The sequence below is a fragment of the Cariama cristata genome, unplaced genomic scaffold (genome assembly GCF_000690535.1).
Source record: "Cariama cristata isolate BGI_N322 unplaced genomic scaffold, ASM69053v1 scaffold2228, whole genome shotgun sequence".
Classification (NCBI taxonomy): domain Eukaryota; kingdom Metazoa; phylum Chordata; class Aves; order Cariamiformes; family Cariamidae; genus Cariama; species Cariama cristata.
In genome coordinates, this window is record NW_009632622.1 from 1 (window position 1) to 18,244 (window position 18,244).

Here is an 18,244-nt window from a genome sequence, read left to right on the forward strand (position 1 = left end):
CGCTTACCGCCGAGCGGGGCTGCAGCCAGCTCGGAAAAATTCCGCCGAGCCTGGCTGCATTTGGGGAGGGAGGGAAACGTGGCGCCTTCCTTGGCTGGGGAGTTACGGTTCCCGCCTAGCCTGGTCCCGCGGTGTGCGGGGAGAAGCCTGGTGGGAGCCTGGAGCAGCTGCGGTCCCGGTCCTGCCGGCGTGTGGGCCTGGGAAGGGGATCCTCGCGTGAGATAAGTAAAACTTAGAGCCAGGATAGGCCCTCTCGAGTGTGCTCTGCTACGGGGAGAGGCCTCCTGTGATTTCCTGATGTTTGATTTCAGATGCTTGGAGACCAAACTGACAGCTATCCACAAACTGTTTTATTCCCCTGAAGTGTTCTTTTAGTTTGTCTTGCCAAACTGATGAGCATTGTGTTTGGGAATCTGAGAACTACAATAGCTGTTTGAAATGGGACTTGAACTGCCTGAATCCCTGCATGCCAGAGTAACAGTCAGTTTTTGGAGGTAACCCATGCTCACTTTTCTTACACCTGAATGCCACGTGTTCTGTTTATCATGGCCTTTGAGACAGCAGCAACCATCCTTTATTTCCAGGCTGCTTTGCACATTCTGCAATCAAGCTGCGGCCGAACTTCATCCTCTGTAGGCCACTGAATCTTTCATTCATATTTTTACAGTGCACCAGATTCTACAGAAGAGCCTCATGGTGCTCCTGCAGAATACTCTGTAACAGCATAGTCAACTTGCAGTCTGGCAGGACAGTTCATTGAGAGTGCTCCTGGAGGATCCTCACAACAGGGCCAGTTGAATTGTTTTGGCAGCATCATCCTGATGCCATCTTCCCCTAGAGCTTAGTGGCTCTTCACCAGCTGCAGTGGCTTCACTGCACGTGCATTACATAGCATGTCCATACATCCATCTGTTCTCCAGGAAACAGACTGCGTGAATTGTCCGTGTTGGCCAATGGTTTCTTTTGTGTCTGCCCTTGAGCTTTCCTCGGGAAGAGCACTATGTGGAATAGGCTTCATGGGCAGGCAGCCCAGTCTCAAGCAATCCTTTCTCCAAGGAGCAACCAGGAAAGTGCCAATGTTTAGGTGTCTGTATGCAGGTAGAATGTTACCTGTGCTAGATACCTTTATACAGGTGCTGTCTTATACCTGGAGTGTGTTTCAGGCTTGTGTGCAGCTTGTGTAGTAAGCCTTGTACATACGGATGGTAGGGACAGTGCTTCTTCACCCAGGATGTCAGTGGCTCTGTGATGGAACAGTCATGGTCTCTGACCTTCTGTTGCTATTAAAGCACGCTGGTTGGTCTGCATTGCCTTTCTGGCTGTTTCTCTGTTGCGGTACTACTTCTTAGGAATGGTTTCTGCACCTGTAGTAAAGAGGCAACTGAGCCTTGGTTTTCTACCTCCTGGCTATATTCAAGCATTTGGTTAATGTATGAGAAATGTGCGGTACTTCCATATCTTTTACCAGTGTCTTAGAAACAAGTATCTGCATGTGTATTTGACAGTCTCTGCACACAGCCTGAAGCTGTCATAAAGGTATTTTAAGTACCTATGTGCTATGGGAAGAAAAATACGTAGGTGTGCATAGTTAACCTCAAGCAAGTATGAGCTCACTCTACCTGCAGCTAGGCTGATAACTCAGGCATAGTGCCACACTAGTGTCTCTGTTGGCCAGCATCTAGCCATAGCAGAAAGCTCATGTTTGCTTGCGGTCAAATATCCAAATCTAGCTTTTTTTCCCTCCTTCCCTCCTTCTGTGCATCCTTGTTCTTGTGCTGGATTCAGATTAACTAGGTGCTGTCAAGGATGGGCATGGACATGTGTTGCTTTAAGGTTGCCATAAAACTTGATCTTTTTCTGGAACTTGGCAGTACCTGAACAGAGGTTTCCAGCGTAGTGATACTGAAATGCCTGTACTTTGCCTTAGATCTGTCTTCTGCTTCTGAAGCTGAAAAAGCTCATGTGCCTTTGAAGTAATCTCATATTAGAAAAGCAACAGTTACTTTGTATGTATTTCTCATTGCTGTGGTTAAAATTCCTTGGAGCATCAGTGTTGTCTTGCCACCTATTAGTTCTAGTCTTCAAAGATGATGTTTCATCTAAGTGGAATTTTGGGAGGTGAAAAAAATTATTATGGTCAGATTTCTGACTGTTGTGATGTATTCAGGGAACAGCAAGGGAGTGCTGTTTTCAGAAAGAAAGTGTGCAGTGCTACTGAAATACTTACATAGCAGAAAACAGACTTGAAACGCCACTAGCAATTTGGATTTGTTATACTGTAAGAGCTGCTGCACTTTTTGGCTTGTCTCTTTGAAAACTGAGCAGTACAGATGGTAGTAGGGACAGTGCAAGAAGGGACCGCAGTTCAGCAAGCCTGGTTGTCAGTACTTGTGAGCAAAACCAGTTTGTGAACTCACCTGTTCCTGGTTCTACCTAAGTGTCACAGAATCACAGGAGGGTTGAGGTTGGAAGGGACCTCTGGAGATCATCTGGTCCAACCCCCTGCTCAAGGAGAGCCACACAGAGCTGGTAGCCCAGGACTGTGTCCGGACAGCTCTTGAATATCTCCAAGGATGGAGACTGCGCAACCTGTCTGGGCAGCCTGTGCTAGTGCTCAGTTACCCTCACAGTAAAAAAAGTGTTTCCTGATGTTCATATGGACCCTTCTGTGTGTCATTGCCTCTAGTCCTGTCACTGGGCACCACTAAAAAGACCCTGGCTCTGCCCATCCTCTTTACACCCTCGCTTCAGATATTTGTATGCATAGATAAACAAGTGTTGTAGAGCCCTTGCCTGGGGCTTCAAACATGACCAGTTTGCAGGCAGTGCTAGCTCGTGCCTCACTCACTGGGTTCTGTGCTTTGCTGCAGGCTAGCACTGATCATCCTGGGGAAGGCAAGTGAAGAGGTGAGCGGAGTTGTGCATCTAGCAGAGAGAAGCGGGGAACATTCTTTATGGCATGTTTGGGTAAACAGTAAATGCTCCGTTGCCTGAGAGTAATAAATACAGTGCCATAAATACGTGTCAATCAGCCCTTCCACAACACTGACTCATAGCAGATTGAACATCAAGATCTTAGTATTGCAGGATTTGTTTTTTCATTTTCTGATTATTCCTCTGCTGTTGTGCAGTCTCTTCCATAAATCTCAATGCAGCTTTTAAAACAGCTGAGTTTCTTGCTCCCATTATTTTAGAAGATAGTTTTAGAAATTTGCTGTGCTGTTAGTGAGACATGTTCTAAATTCCAGTTTAATTCGCATAGCTAACAAAAAATTCATCTACATTTAGCTCCTGCCTGAAACTTGAGTGTCCTAACTGGATATTAGGAAGTTCTGAACGTTCATCATATATTGCCAGATAAATGATTTTCAAAGTTGTTGTTCCTGAGGCTTTCGAAACCATTAATCAATGGAAATTTATTTCACGGATCATATCGAGTAAATCTTAATCCATGGTATTTATCTGAATAACGCTGTTCAGTTGGCATGTGCTTAGGTTTCATTTTAAAAAGTGAATAAAAGCATTGCAGTGTTTAAACATCAAGTCAGAAAACGTTTTAGTAAGGTTAAAACCCATCTTTTGTGCCTGGTCCATCATTTCAGTTTTCATCTGTATCAGTTAAAATCTACAAAAGAAAATTGCATCATTGCAATGATAGTAATGCTTGAAGTAGAATCATAGAATTGTTATGGTTGGAAGAGACCTCAAAGATCATCAAGTCCAACCTTCTACCCAACGCCATCATGCCCACTAAACCATGTCTCGAAGCGCCACATCTAAACGTTTTTTGAACACCTCCGGGGATGGTGAGTCCATACTAAATATAACTAAATACTAAACTTCCGCCTGTTAAAAAAATCTTCTGTAAGGATTTACAGTTAACTGTAGGTTCAGGTTGGACCGTTTCAGACAAGTGCAGAAGAGCCTTTTTGTTTTAAAGCAAATTCTGTTGCTGTTAAGCGTTCTAACTGAACAAAAAGGCAAATTATAAGAAATATTTGAAGGAAGCACTGGAAGTGTTTTTGTGAAGAGACTCAATGACTTTAATTCCTATCAGAAAACTCTTGTGTGCATTGTAGTAAAGACCTTAAAGACACAAAGTGTTACACAAGTATTAAAGTATTAAAAAGGCCAGAACTTGATGAGATTTCTGTGTTGGGGGAGGTGTGTCACAGTTAATTGTTCTAACATCTCGTAACACTGTTTTTTATTCACATTTACATATTTTTCTAGAATATGCTTTTAAGGCCATAAACCAAGGTGGACTTACCTCTGTAGCTGTTCGTGGGAAAGATTCTGCAGTAATTGTAACACAGAAGAAAGTACCTGTAAGTAGTCTGTTTTTGAGGGGGGAGCTGGAAAGAGATAAGAAATAAGGTGGGGGTGAGACTGCAACATTGATATTGTATTTATTAGCATTGACACATTGCTATCTGAATTGAGTATCTTATTATTGTTATGCTTATTACAAGTTTTAGCTCTGTTTAGTGCTCAGTTGTACATTTCCTCACTAAGTACTGTAATACTGGTTTTCTCTGTAGTTGTCAAAGGGATAAAGCTAACATACAAAGTTGGTCCTGCTGCACTTTAGCGTGTATACATTACTCTGGCTTCTAAGGGCTGAGTTGTCCGTAATCAGTTTCCTGATTTCTTTATTCCCTACTCAGAAAATGTTATACTAGTAGCATGCAGAACAGATTTTTGTGAGTGTTTTAACACAGTGGTGATGTATTGTTGACAAAGGAGGAAGACCCCTGTGTTTGAAGGGCAGCATGCAATAAGACTGCAAGTTTTCGTATGTGTGTTCTCAAAGTTTCTTCAGAGGGAAAAGGACTTGGATGTTGGTCATGCTCTAGCTGTCATCCTTTTCTAGATATTGTGGTTTTTATCTTCCCTATTCTCCTATTTCTTCCTTCACATGCTTATAGCAGTAAATAGAGAAGAGCCTGAAAGACAATTTTTAGCTGTTGGTTCATTCTTTCATGCTCTCCTGTAGATACCAGAGCATGCAGAATCTGTGTCTTTTTTTTTTTTTTTTTGTACTTGAAGGACAGTGTTTTCTATTAGATTATTTCTATTTCCTCTTTAGGACAAGTTACTGGATTCCAACACAGTGACTCATTTATTCAGAATTACTGAAAATATTGGCTGTGTGATGACAGGAATGACAGGTATTTAATTCACTATCTTTTTTAAGTATCTGAAGTGTGTCCGATTTTTTTTTTATGTAGTTTGACAACTTTGCATCACATAAAACAAGTAAGTGTTCTAGGAGATTTGTTCCACTCAGTCTGTTTTTGCAGAACTTGTCTGGTTCTGATGTGTATATTTAGAGACAACTTAATGCAAATTCCGAGTCCAACTTTCTCAAGCAATGCTGGGCATAAACCTGGTACATGTTCAGCGAAATTAATATTAGTTCTTTCTGTCTAGCTGACAGCAGATCCCAGGTGCAGAGAGCCCGCTATGAGGCTGCTAACTGGAAGTACAAGTATGGCTATGACATCCCTGTGGATATGCTGTGTAAAAGGATTGCAGATATTTCTCAGGTCTATACACAAAATGCTGAAATGAGGCCTCTTGGTTGCTGTAAGTATAGTGTATGAAATTAATCTCTGTTTCTTGTCTAAGCTTGCAACTTCAAGTATAAGAAATTCTCACCTGTTTTCAAATTGTGCAAGATATGGATGTAACTGATGGAGTAAGAGGGATGAACAGGCAAATGACAGAGCAGTGTTGGAAGTCTTGAGTTGGAGCCATGATTTTACCACTGACTCAGCATTTGAATTGGAGTAAATGATTTAGCCTCTTTAAAACGTGTGATACTATTTCACCTTAGTTTTTGGGGCCTCGTCTGTTTGCACTGCACTGTGATGTCTGTGAATGGGAGATGCTTTTTTTACTGGTGTCTGTGCCTGGGTAGATATCACTGTTAAAACAGACATGTGGAGAGTGCGGTTATGCTTGTGCAGATTTTGTGGCTTTTTTATCTAAGTAGTATGTATAGGACAAAAATCGGCATAATTTTTGCTCTTAACCATGATAGATAAAATGTAGAGAAGAAGCGCTTAAAAATACTTCACTTGCAAACATTTCTACAGCAGTCTTGTTTTATAACAGCAAAAGCAGCTTAAAAACCAGATGTGTGTAAAGTTGTTTTTTATAGATATTCCTGGTCATCTGTATGTTCTGAGCTTAGTTCTGACTTGTTCTTTCTCTTGCATTTGGCTGTGAGCAAATTATAACCATACTGTTAGGCTGTCCGGGAACTGAGATGAAAGACTTAATGTTTCCTCAATTACTTTTTCATTAAGCATTCTGTCTGGGTTTCTTTTTGTTTGCTTGGTTTTTGGGTGTTTTTTTTTCCTTTTAAGGAAAATAGCTTCAGAATTGATGAATCACTTCTCGTAATCATAGTAGGCACTAGCGCTTCTCACTAAAGAAGTAATATTCAGGGTAGCACCACAGTTTCCATGATGGGGCAATTTTCCTATGCTTGTAATGTTCAGGAATGATTGTTTCTTTCTTTCCCTTGGCATTTCCCATGCCTTGGTACTACTGGAAATTGTTGGGGTTTTTTTTTAAATATATGAATAAAAATGTATTTTTCTTAACTTTCCTTAACCTTTTTTGAGAAAATGATGGGAAATTTTTTTTCTGTTGTAGTAATAGCTGCTCAGAAGCTTGTCAGCTATAACTGTTAGTAAAAATTTATGCAAGTGTAAAGCAAAAATAATTTAAACCCTTGACCTTGTTCTGGTTTGTTTTTTTGGCATGTATTGCTTTTGAGTGATTTTTAATATGCATTTTGAGATTATACAACTGTAAATCTAGAAGTGTGGGTGAACACAGATGCATTTCAGTGATGCGACTAGTTTGTGTCACTTGAAGTCTATCCAGCTTGAAAGCACTTAGTCAAATGGTCCGCAAAGACTCAGTTTTATGTTCTGAGATTTCCACATTTCATTTCAGATTTTTTTTTTTTTTCCTTTAAAGAAGAGAGGGAAAGGGATGTAATGCAGTGCTTTTCAGGATTACAGTCAAGAAATCTAGACTTGACCTTTTAATATTTCCATTACTTGCAACATATTTGTAAAGTTGCTTTCTGCTAAAAGGCACATGTTAATAGAACTATTGTTTACACTTTTAAAGTGTCATATAATACACAGGATGTGAACTATGGCTGGGTTAACTTTGTATCGGGATTAAACTTCTGTATTTCCTGACCTTGTGGTTCTCTACACACTGAGCATGACAAAAACGTTTCTGTGTTTAATGAGTAGCCTCCTTTGGCAGTGACAGAAATCTAGTTTGCACTAAACTGAGTTTCACGGCTGGTAATGAGGTGCTAGTAAGAAATGCAAATTAGAGATAAAGAGGAAATCATAGCTCTAGGTATGGGACTAGTTCCCAAAAATGTACAGCTGTACATGCATGTTTTTCACAGGAGGGGGGTGTCCATTGTGTTCTTCAGTTGAATAAAACTGCTAAAATTGGGGAAAGAAATAAATTAACACATTTTCTCTTCAAGGTATGATTTTGATTGGTATTGATGAAGAACATGGCCCTCAGGTATACAAGTGTGATCCAGCAGGTTACTACTGTGGATTCAAGGCCACAGCTGCGGGAGTTAAACAGACAGAGTCAACCAGTTTTCTTGAAAAGAAAGTAAAGAAGAAATTTGATTGGACGTATGAACAAACAGTAGAGGTAGGCCAGCAGAAGGAAATAAAGATTTGTTAAAGTATTTTTAATGAATATGCTGTATGTAGGCCTGCAATATAGAGGAATGCAGTTAGGCATTTCCTGTTTTCTTACAGTTCTGTATTGCTGCCAGAGCAAGTATAGCTATTCCAACCAGAAAATCTTTTGAATGTATTTTGCAAATGTTTAAATATTCATCTGATCTGCTTTTTCTGCTTTACGTTAGCTGAAGCAGAATCTGTAATTGTAGCACTCCCACTGTAGCTGGTGGTTGGTTACTACAGTGCTTGATTCTGGGGATACCAGTACAATTTTCTTTTAGTGGCACTTAAAACAATCTTCATGTTAGAAAGCATTTCAAACAGGAGGTAGTAGTGCTTGTCTGTCAGTTTAGTAAATACAACACTAGTTGTTATGCCTACCACACAAACTGTTGTTCAAGCCCATTATAAAAATGTATCCTACTTATAGGTCAATGAATTTATTTTATAAATCATCCTTACGTTTTCACTTACACTGCAGAGCTCTGTCTAAACAGTCCTCTTCCATGACCCACCTGTTTCTCCTGCCAGGCCTTGTTCTTCTCTCATAATGTTATGTTTCCTGCATCACAAGATCAGCAGTTGAAATAAGGAATAATATCCTAAGTAACTGACTCCCCTGTAAGATTAAAGAGACTATTGTGTGAAGATCCCTGTGAGTGCTATGCAGATTCAGACCTTCAGCTAAATTACTTCTGAAGTCTACATTACTGTGAAAGTACCATTTAAATGGAAAGTTGTTCAGCATAAACTCATAAATTTTATATGTGTATCTTAATAAGTACTGATTTCCTTAATATGTGATTTCTTTAAAGAGAAGATCCTGAGAGGGTTAAATAATCATAGCATACTGAAATTGAATGTATTTGAAATTACCTCAGAGATCCTTTTTTATCCTTTTTTATTTTCACATTAAATGTATTTTTCTATCACTGCTTGATTATACTATGCATGTCTCTTAGTTGAGCGGTTGGAGTTAGATGAAACAGTGTTTTCATATTCTTGTTTTTAATTCATAAAACTTCCATGGTATGGTGCAAATACTTAATTAGTAATTAATCTGCCAGTCAAATCCTGGATGCGCTTCTATACCTCTTTGTTGTCTTTGTAAAAATGCTGAGATTGTGAATGTACATCAGACACTCTTACTCTAAAAGTCAGCAGTGACAGGGAGAAGCAAGCCTGTCAAGCGAAAACAGGAATCAGGTTTTTTTAATGTTCTTTGCGCGCACACACACACACTGCCCGTTTTTTTAAAAGCTTAGAGGTAATGCTCCAAGGATAAGAATTTTGTTTGTGGTTTTTTGGGTTAGGTTTTTTGTTGTTTGGGGTTTGGTTTTGTTTTTTTACAACTTGGCAGTCTTCTGATAAGATATCTATGTAGTCTTATAGAATTATTGCTGAATCAATGTATTATCAACATATTGAAAATAAACTTTAGAGAAGTCTTGTCTGGTGTTCTACACTTCCTAACACATTACTGGTCAGAATTAAATGCCAGCATGTCAGAGTAACGGATTTGATTAGCATCTAGCTACATAGCTGTTTTATGGAACTTCTTTTTTGTGCTCAATCATCATTTTAGGAATACATCTTTAGCATTGTTATGACCCTACTGTGGGGTTAAGTATGAGTGAGGTTGCAAAGAACACCTTTTAAAACAGGTGATGATTAGGGTGGAAAAAAAATAAGTTAAGCCATGATGAAATGCAGCTTTTAAAAACAGCCGATGTAATTTTAATTACCAGAAGAAAAGCCAAAATGGAAGCTATGCAAGTGACGCGCTTTGAGTAATCTTGGACTGTAATGATGATGTCTTGTTTGCTGTTAATGACACATGTTCTGTCCTTGGGTTTTAATCTTTGCATGATAGAAGGTTTTGGTTTTGTTACATTTTTTTTTTTCTGCTATGAAACTGACATGTCCCTCTGGTTTTTGTAGATTGGGCTTTTTAGGGAGAGGACTGGAGAGGGACTGTATTCTCTAACAAGGGGAAACTCTTTGAAACTTTTCAGTTGAGGATTTGAGGTGGAAGGAAATAACTTAAAACTAGAAAGAAGGGTAGTTCTTAGTGCTGTCTATTAAAAAAAAAAAAAGGCCTTAGTGCTTTCTGTTTAATGATAGGGTTTTTTTTGTCGTCCTTCAGACAGCAATAACATGCCTGTCTACTGTACTATCCATTGATTTCAAACCTTCAGAAATAGAAGTTGGTGTAGTTACAGTGGAAAATCCTAAATTCAGGTAAGTGATCAGTGTTAATAAAACTTGGTGTGGTTCTGTGGTTATGTGCAATTAGTTTTAACTTCTTGTGTAATGGTAAATCGAGAAAGAGATAAATGTCAGAAGTTGAAGTTTTGGAGGATTTTTTTATTCGTGACTCTCGAAAATGCATAAAAAACGTTGTTTTTAAAAAAACCAAAACACTGTTTTAAAATGTTTGACATGGTTAAGTAGATCCAGTAGAGAAAAGTGTTGTCTTTTGTTTATTAAAAGGGTATTGTTTTATGTGATGATTAAAATGTAGTTACATTTGGTCTTGATGATTTTTCATGCTTAAAAGAATAGAATTTTTTTCTTTATTATCTGGAATCCACTTCCAAATCATAGTCATAACAACTAATGCAGTAAAGTTTGTTTTGTATTAGGGCAAATTTTGCAAGTCACTTCATTTTTTAAATCCTTTTCTAAATGGGATCTTTAAATTACTCTTGCTCATCTTGTAATTGTAGCAGTTTTTAACATCTCCAGTATATAGTTAGTAGATTATGAATTGGTATTATTTTAAATGCTCTATTTAGATTTTACAAGATTAAAAGATCCTGGATTTAAAAAATCACTGCAGTGATTTGGAACTAGCTGAACTTTTACTTTATGCGTACACTGCATTCCCACCTAGCATGAAAGCAAGACACCTGCGATTTCTTCCCTCCCATCTTTATTGGTTGAATCTGAGTGCAGCGCATTATGTGCAGCAAGCTTACTTGGTCAGTCTGTTGAGACAACACCTGCAAATCTTGCTGCGGAGGGCTATACCTCACATCAGATACAGTATACTTGACAGCATTCTTACAACACAATGTGTAGCTGCGGAAGTATGCATGAAATGTGGGAGAATAAGTTTTGGGGCTTTTTTGTTAATGCAAAAGGACCCTCTAGGTATGTCTTACCTAAAATTGGCTTGCTGCAGAGGAGTTCAGTTATTTCTCCCTTAGTCTTTTGTTGCTTTTGGTTTTTTTCAAAATGAAAAAAAAAAGAGGAACAGCTAAGTGGGGAAGAAAAGTCCTCTGCTGCCTTAGTCTAGCTGCTTGGTAGGTGTGGATTGCAGAGAGACTTCAAACCTTTGGGTCCTACAGGTGCAGTCTTTTGAGTGCTTCCTAATGTGTTTGAAGTTGACATGGTGATGGTGGGTGGTTTTGCATTTGGTGGTGTGTGTTTAGGACAACAGAATAGCATAGCGTTTTCGAGAAAGCATGCAGGAGCTGCATCACCCCTTTTCTACTACTGCTAGCTTTCTGCCAAACTTCATTTACTGGTCTTACATCCTTTTCAGAAAGGATGGATAATAAGCAGTGGGAGAAAGCTACAAAAACCTGTGTCCCCCTTGGAGTAATCATACTAATTACCATACCCATTCTTCTCACCAGTTCCCAGCTTGCAAATATATTACTCATGAGGAATTACCTATTCTTTTTCTACCATTTGTTACCTCTTTGCTTTCTAGTGCCTTTGATTCTTTATTTTTCAAAAAGCATTGGAATGCCAGCCTGTGGCCCTGGCAGCGGGGCTTTAAAGGGCTGAAAGATGCATTATATAAAACTTACTTGTGTAGATGTCAGGTTGTAATATTGGAGCTTAAGAATCATTTAAGCTATTTAAGATTTCTTTTTGTTCTTTCAGGATCCTTACAGAAGCAGAGATTGATGTGCACCTTGTAGCCCTGGCAGAGAGAGACTAATTAGCATTCCCATTTCCATTGCCTGTGCTTCTGGCCAGGATATTTGGTGAAAATGCTTATTAATGGCTTTAGATTATGGGTGGGAAACAATGTTCACTATATGTATTTTACTCTGTACAAATAAAACAGAGGTTTTTGAAATACTTGGTGTCTCCTTTTAATGTAACTTTTTAAACTTTCAGTTCTATGAAATTCTCATCAAAATACTTGATGACTTTGTTTCTGTGATGATTGCTTGCCGTTTAGTTATATTTTAAGAGAAATTTTATACTCTGCACTGTAGTTTTCATCTGAGCAAATAGCTCCTATTGTAAAGTTTGATATCAGATGGTGGTGTGTGTGTCTTGAGATAATTCTTACATTTACATATGTTCTCTTCATGCCCTGATGTTGAAAGGCTTATAACATTGCTGGCTTAACTGTGCGGAAATTAAGAAGATCTTAGTATTTGCTCAGGTTTGTATGAGGCTATAGGACAAAAGTTGATGAAAAAAACACTTGAGCTGTGATTCCCAGTGCGTTCCTTCAAACTGACTTATTTGGGGTGCAGGTAATGAATTTAACAGACATCTGCTGTAACTAAACAGCTCTGAAGCTAACATTTATTTAGGGGAACAGATTCTGTATGCAGTGTACTTTGGGATTTTGGCTGTTTGTCACCTACCTGGTTTTGAGGCTTTGGGCAGTACCAGAAACAAAGCTGGGGCTAGATGGGGCCAATAGACGAAAGTCCATCAACAAGGAAGCAATTCCCCTTGCTCCTTCAAAGGTTCTGGGTTAGGAGAAAAGAGAAGACTGCAAAAACTTGAGTCAAGTTGAAGAAAAATGCATTTTTGTTTTGCTGCAATTGAAGAGGTTTCAGCCTCAGCAGCAAAAAGGGAGATGATGAAGTTGTGAGGGAGGAGACACTAAGGAGAAAAGGAAGATTACCAGGCATTTTTAGCTGTTGGGTAGACATTCTTGGAAGAATGACAAGCCAATACAACTTAGCTCCTTACCTTCATTCCTCTGCTGTGCTATTCATATATTGGCTTTAAATACTCCAAAATTATATTTTTTTTTTCTTGAGACCTTTGGGGAAGGCCTGATAAGTCATCAGAAACTGAGATTGTGTAATTTTTTTTCTTTTTGTTTTACAGTTGAAGCCCCTTGAATATGTATTTTTCAAGTTCATTATAGTAAAGGAGATGCAGTTCTGTGTTTCGTGATTTTAATAAAAGATAATGCTAACCTTATGTGATAACTGAGTTGAGGAGATTCAAAGGTACTGTGAATTGTTGACTTTACAAAGCTTTGTGAATTTCCATTAGTGCCTCCAAATTTCAGCTTCCCTTATGTCAGAAAGTGTAGTGTAGATAAGATGAAGCCACCCTTGCTTCTGGTTTTGGGTTGGTTATCTGAGAATTCTGTGTGGTTTTGTGCAACAATTGGCAGAAGAAATACTAATGGCACATTTGGAAAGGTCTGTGTCATTCCAAGTGACAGCTGAGTTTCTGAAACTTCCTAGGACCTTTATTCCTAATACTCCAGTTGTATAACAACCTGGAATTTGAGTATACTTAAGTCATCATTTACTTTTCCATAAAATATAACCAGTGATACTTTGTTCTTGATTTGCTTCGATTATGTGTATAGAACTTCACTAAGGACTTCTTGAACAAAACAAATTAAAAAGAAGATGACAATCGGGGAGACATATGACTAGAGCATATTTGCATAGCATTTAGTATTAAGACTCCCTGCAACACCTCTAATTCTGAATTTTGGAGCTTGTATGTGATTGTATAACTCAGGTGGTGGTTCTGAGAACAATGGGTGTTTGTTCATACCTTACGCTCTTGCAATGCAGAACATCCCATCTTGTTTTCAGACGTGATGAAATAAGCTGTCTACAATATATTAACTGGGAATGTTGCATTTTTTTTAATAAGCAAAGTTAAAATTGCAGCCACTGAAATGCCATTTTTGCTAGTATTTTGTCCTGTAGTGAAAATTCGTGGTTCTCTTATACTAATGATGAGGATTTTTCTTTTTCAATGAAAGCTTTTTGTAAGATAAGGCAGATACGCAGATGGGGATACGTGACCTAATGGGAAAACCCCATGTATTACACATACACGTGATCACATTCCTCACACCCTGGAGCAGATAGCACCAGCAACCAAACTGTACCAGCCATGGCTGTTGTGAACTGCACTTGGTATCACCTGCTGTTCCAAACCTGGCACTTGCAGAGAAACTAGAGCATGCATGATATGATCCTTACACTTCTGGTTTGGGTAGAGGTTATCAAGAGTGATAGCAGACTTTTGCTTGCTCCATATATTTGTGGTTTGTTGTGTCAGTGCTGAAAACTCTGGTAGATGCAGTTACAATGTGAATGCACAAGTAGTTAAGCAGGAATAGGATCAAGTCTTATTTACATACTGGACTCAGATCAGTGTTACCTGTACTAAATTCGGAGTAGCTCTGCGCAGCCATGTACTGCATCCATGTTACATTCCCAGTGCTCTTCATTTGTGGTGTAGAGTGTAAGAATGCAAATGCCAAGCACATGCCGTCAGCTTAGATAAATCAGTATTTATTGGACTCTGGATTTCTTGTGAGCAAGCCCCCCACCTCCCAAGGGGACCCCAGAAGCAGTCACGACATGTATTATAAACAGAAATAGCTTAATAGGGAATGTTAACATAAATTGTCTGTGGGTCATCAGGAGCTGCCTATGCATTCATCCTGGAAACAACAGGCATGCCTGGAAACAGGCATCCTGGAAACTACCTTAACATGGCAGGCAGTAACGAACCTCTAGGATTTCAGATGCTTCTTAAGTGCAACATGCAGTACTGCTTCAACTTGTAATGCACAATGTTAGACCATACCCTTTCAGTGTAAAGCCTCCACTGATGACAGTGTCGGCACAGAGAGGTAGCTGGGGAGTCCAGGTGGAGTGAGTACGTGTAGATACATTACAGCAATTTTAATGACGTGGAATAGTATGCTGCATTCTTCTCTACCTTCTCTGACCGGTTTCTCATTAAGCCAATGTCCAGGTGTACCAAATAGGAAATATTTTGGTTCAGTGCACATTGCTGGAAGTAAGATGAAAGAACTAGATCTGTAGCTCGCTGGCATGTGAAGAAAAAAAAAATAAATTAACTTTCCAGTTTGTTTTTTTTCCCTTGACACAGAACCAAAGCCTGCTGTTTTGAGTTCTGCAAAACAGCAGCCTTGTTGGCTCATGCGATCAAGTTTTGTGATGCGTATCCATGACAGTATTCATGTTTTCTTCTAGAAAAAAGAAACCCTACACTACCAGGATAATAATGGGAGGGGCATTGCTTTTCATTTTGTAATCAGTGACTTTTTTTAATTATTTTTTTTTTCAGATGGGAAGTTCTGAAATTGTCATAACTTGTTCCAGCCAGTTCTTGCTAGTAACAATTTGTTCTGTTCTCTTGTTTTGCTGTAACCCAAACTATTTGGAAACAATGCAAGACATCCTGTAGTTCAGGATCTGTTGGAACAGTGAACTTAAACCTCTTGTGCCCAAACTAAAACAAGGATCATCACATGCTTATGCAAAGCACTTAAAATAGTGTCTGGATTTTGTTTGTTTATCATGATTCTCACCATTTAAAAGAAAAGAAAACACTTTTTCCTGTGCTTTGTATATGTCTGTAGAGATAAACTCGCATTTCTCAAATGACTGTCAAAATCCTCAGTTATTATCAGTTCACCAAGCTTTTCTTAGCGTAGTAATCTTTGCTTTAGTTTCTCTAGTAGTAGTCTTACCTGTGTCACCATCGTTATGAAAATTCTGTGCTGCAGTGTTAAATATGGGAACTGTAATGTACTTGACTGTAAACCTTCTGAATAAATAGACCCAGCATATCAGTAAGTCAAAATCCAGCTAACTGCATTTGGCAGAATTGAGTCATCTATGAAGAAGCGTGTGCTTCCATTTTTTGGGTTAGTATTTTTCTCCTGGTCCTTTTTAGGACCTCTCGTCTGTAGCTGAGCTTCCCGGTGCTGCAGATGCACTACGTGGCCTTGCCGTGAAACTTACTGTGGCATAGCTGATACGCATTGAACCACAAGGCTCTGCAATAAAGTTTCCTAGGTAAAGCTTTAGCAGCGTAGTATGCAGTGTAGATGAGGACAGACAAGCCAAGCTGTAATTTTTTTTCCAGCAAACTGTATCTGTTTGTTTTCTCTCCCAGAAAACTACCTCTTCTGACATCCACTGGCCTACAGTGTTGTGAACATAAGGTATTTAATGCTTTATGGGATTCCTTAGACTAGAAAGCAACTCTGTCTCAAGTTAGAGTCAAACTTAGTACTTGTGGATGGAGAAACAGCATGAATGTACATGGCCTGGGATTGCATGATGGGGAATAGGGATGCCCTTCAGTGACATCTGATGTTGCTGTAATGTTTGCAGGTACGCTCACTCTCCCTGTTTTGATCCCAGCTATGTCTGCCTTCTTCCTTCAGTCAGCACTGGTGCTCATTTCCATTTGTAATGAGCCGTTCTGTGTACTAAACTGATGGAAAACATTGTTTTGTTTGGTTCTGTTCTCTGTCGGAGTAGTGACCTGAATCGGCTTACTGTAGGATTGAATTGGCCATAGTGCTGGTGTAAAGGAGGGAGGGGGGAAATGGGATTTCACTGCCTCTGGTTTAAGGTGTGCTGTGGAAACCACAGCCTGCATCACCAAAGGAACAGGAGTATCCATACCTCCTTATCTCCTTGACTACTCTTTGACTTAAAGCTATATGATGGCACCTGGTCCACCAAAGTGGTATTTGCCTCTGTCAGGAGGTGACACAAGCCTTCACTTCAGCACCATCAAGACTAGCCCCTTCTAGTCTGAAGAGGTTTCTTTGGGGACAGCACCATTACAGCAGCTCGTCCCCCCATCCTCTGCTCCTCTCCCCATTGTGTAGCCCAGCAATTTCCAGGGCTACTCAGGGAACCTGATTTGGAAACAAGTCTAAACTTTAAAAAAATAAAATAAAATGAAATGTAAAAAAATCTCTCCAGACAAGTAGCATTACCTCAGTTTGGACACTGGTTTCATCTTGATCCTGGTCCTGCAATAGTAGGACCAGCATAGGGGGCAGTGCAGGACAGGATCCATAAGCAAGGTCTGATTAAACGGGTGGTGCATCTGGTAGGAGCGGCAGTCAAAATCCTCCCTTGTAAGCCAATACTTTCCTCAGGGAGAGGGAGGATATCAGTTCTCTGGATCCATCGAAGCCTCCTGTCTGGAGGCTGGCATGGCCGGCCAGGCAGGGGATCTCTCTGGGCAGTACAGCTTTAGGGTGTTTAGGAAGGTAGAACTTCCAAGAAGCTGTCTAGAAAACCTGCAGCAAGTTGGCTGCTGAAGGGGACAGCCGCCTTGGATTGGGCTTTAGCACAAGTGCGATGGGCAGCATCTCTTTCGTTCCCTTTTCCACCTGTGTCCGTTAAACCACTTGTAGCTGTGCATACCTTTAGGGTGTTGTGAAGACATTTATTTGTGTTGAATGTTAGCCTAGTTTCAGTTAACAGTATTTGGAAACGCCTGGTCGACAGAAAAAAACATTTCTCACCTAAGGATGTGGTGAACCTTGAAAATAGGCTACCAGGTTAGCTTAGTTGCTTGCTGCTCCCGAAGGTAACAGGATGTGCCTGTAAGAAGGCTGGAGGGTGGCTGGCGAGGCTGTTAGCAGAAGGGATGGGAGAGAAAGGAGGATTTTCACTGATGACCGGGAAGGCTGCCTGACTTGCTGCGAGGTAGTGGCAAGTTGCCTGAACCCTCAGTCTCCAGTGGATTTCTCAGCCTGTAGCTCCCGGTTGCTCTGCCTCGTGGGTGTCTGTGCACACGAAATGTTTGTTGAATACTTGTTAGAAGATTAGGTGATCATATTCCCTGTTCTTATCTCCAGGAGAAGTTTCCATTGCTAACCTCTCTTGCCTAGTAACAAACCAAGTAAATAAAGTATAAAATAGTGTAAAATTAGCTTTGTAAGTGCAAAAGTAGTTATATCCCTTTGGTGACAACAGTACTCACAAGGAAGTAATTTTTTAAACTTCTTTCCTACTTCGAGTATTCTGCACTGACATGTACATCTTTCTCAGTCCAGCACAGGAAACAGACCTGAGCTCTTGTGTAGGTAGTTCAGTGGGGGGCATCTGCCTGAAGTGCAGTGATGGTCCGTAAATTCAAAGGCAAGAGTTACAGAGATGGGCTGCAAAGTAAGTTTGGAGAGGGGGGGGATAAACCCCACAGATGTTGTGAATGTCCTGGCATGCAGGTGAGGGTTTTGGTGGTCTGGAAAAAGGCTATCCAGAAAAGGAAGATAACAAAAAGAATTAGTGATAAGTAGCATTACGAGGGGTCTGTATTACAGGAATGAAGTAGCAAAGGTCCTTCCCCTTCAATTTTAAGGAGATTTAGTTATTAATAGAGAAAAAGAGGATAAAATGGATTTTTCTGCTCTCTGATGCTAGACCTATTGACGAATGAGAGCACATTCAATGCATTCAGCAGCAGGATGA

The 18,244-nt window shown here is 39.8% G+C and overlaps 1 protein-coding gene across 1 annotated transcript; it reads left to right on the forward strand.

The window, feature by feature from the left end:
- Nucleotides 1-4,280: 4,280 nt before the first annotated feature.
- PSMA6 (proteasome (prosome, macropain) subunit, alpha type, 6) lies at nt 4,281-11,841 on the forward strand. The gene is made up of 6 exons (XM_009706399.1): nt 4,281-4,322; nt 5,090-5,171; nt 5,434-5,589; nt 7,532-7,710; nt 9,892-9,986; nt 11,643-11,841. Exons 2-6 carry the CDS (start codon nt 5,156-5,158, stop codon nt 11,698-11,700), a joined length of 504 nt encoding a protein of 167 aa, XP_009704701.1. The 5' UTR covers nt 4,281-4,322; nt 5,090-5,155; the 3' UTR covers nt 11,701-11,841.
- The last annotated feature ends 6,403 nt before the right edge of the window (nt 11,842-18,244 follow it).

What these genes read in the sequence shown, in the direction of transcription:
- PSMA6 (XM_009706399.1), top strand. An exon ending in AATGAGGCCTCTTGGTTGCT is followed by an intron (nt 5,590 to 7,531) that starts GTAAGTATAGTG and finishes TTTCTCTTCAAG; the next exon opens with GTATGATTTTGATTGGTATT. An exon ending in GTGGAAAATCCTAAATTCAG is followed by an intron (nt 9,987 to 11,642) that starts GTAAGTGATCAG and finishes TTGTTCTTTCAG; the next exon opens with GATCCTTACAGAAGCAGAGA.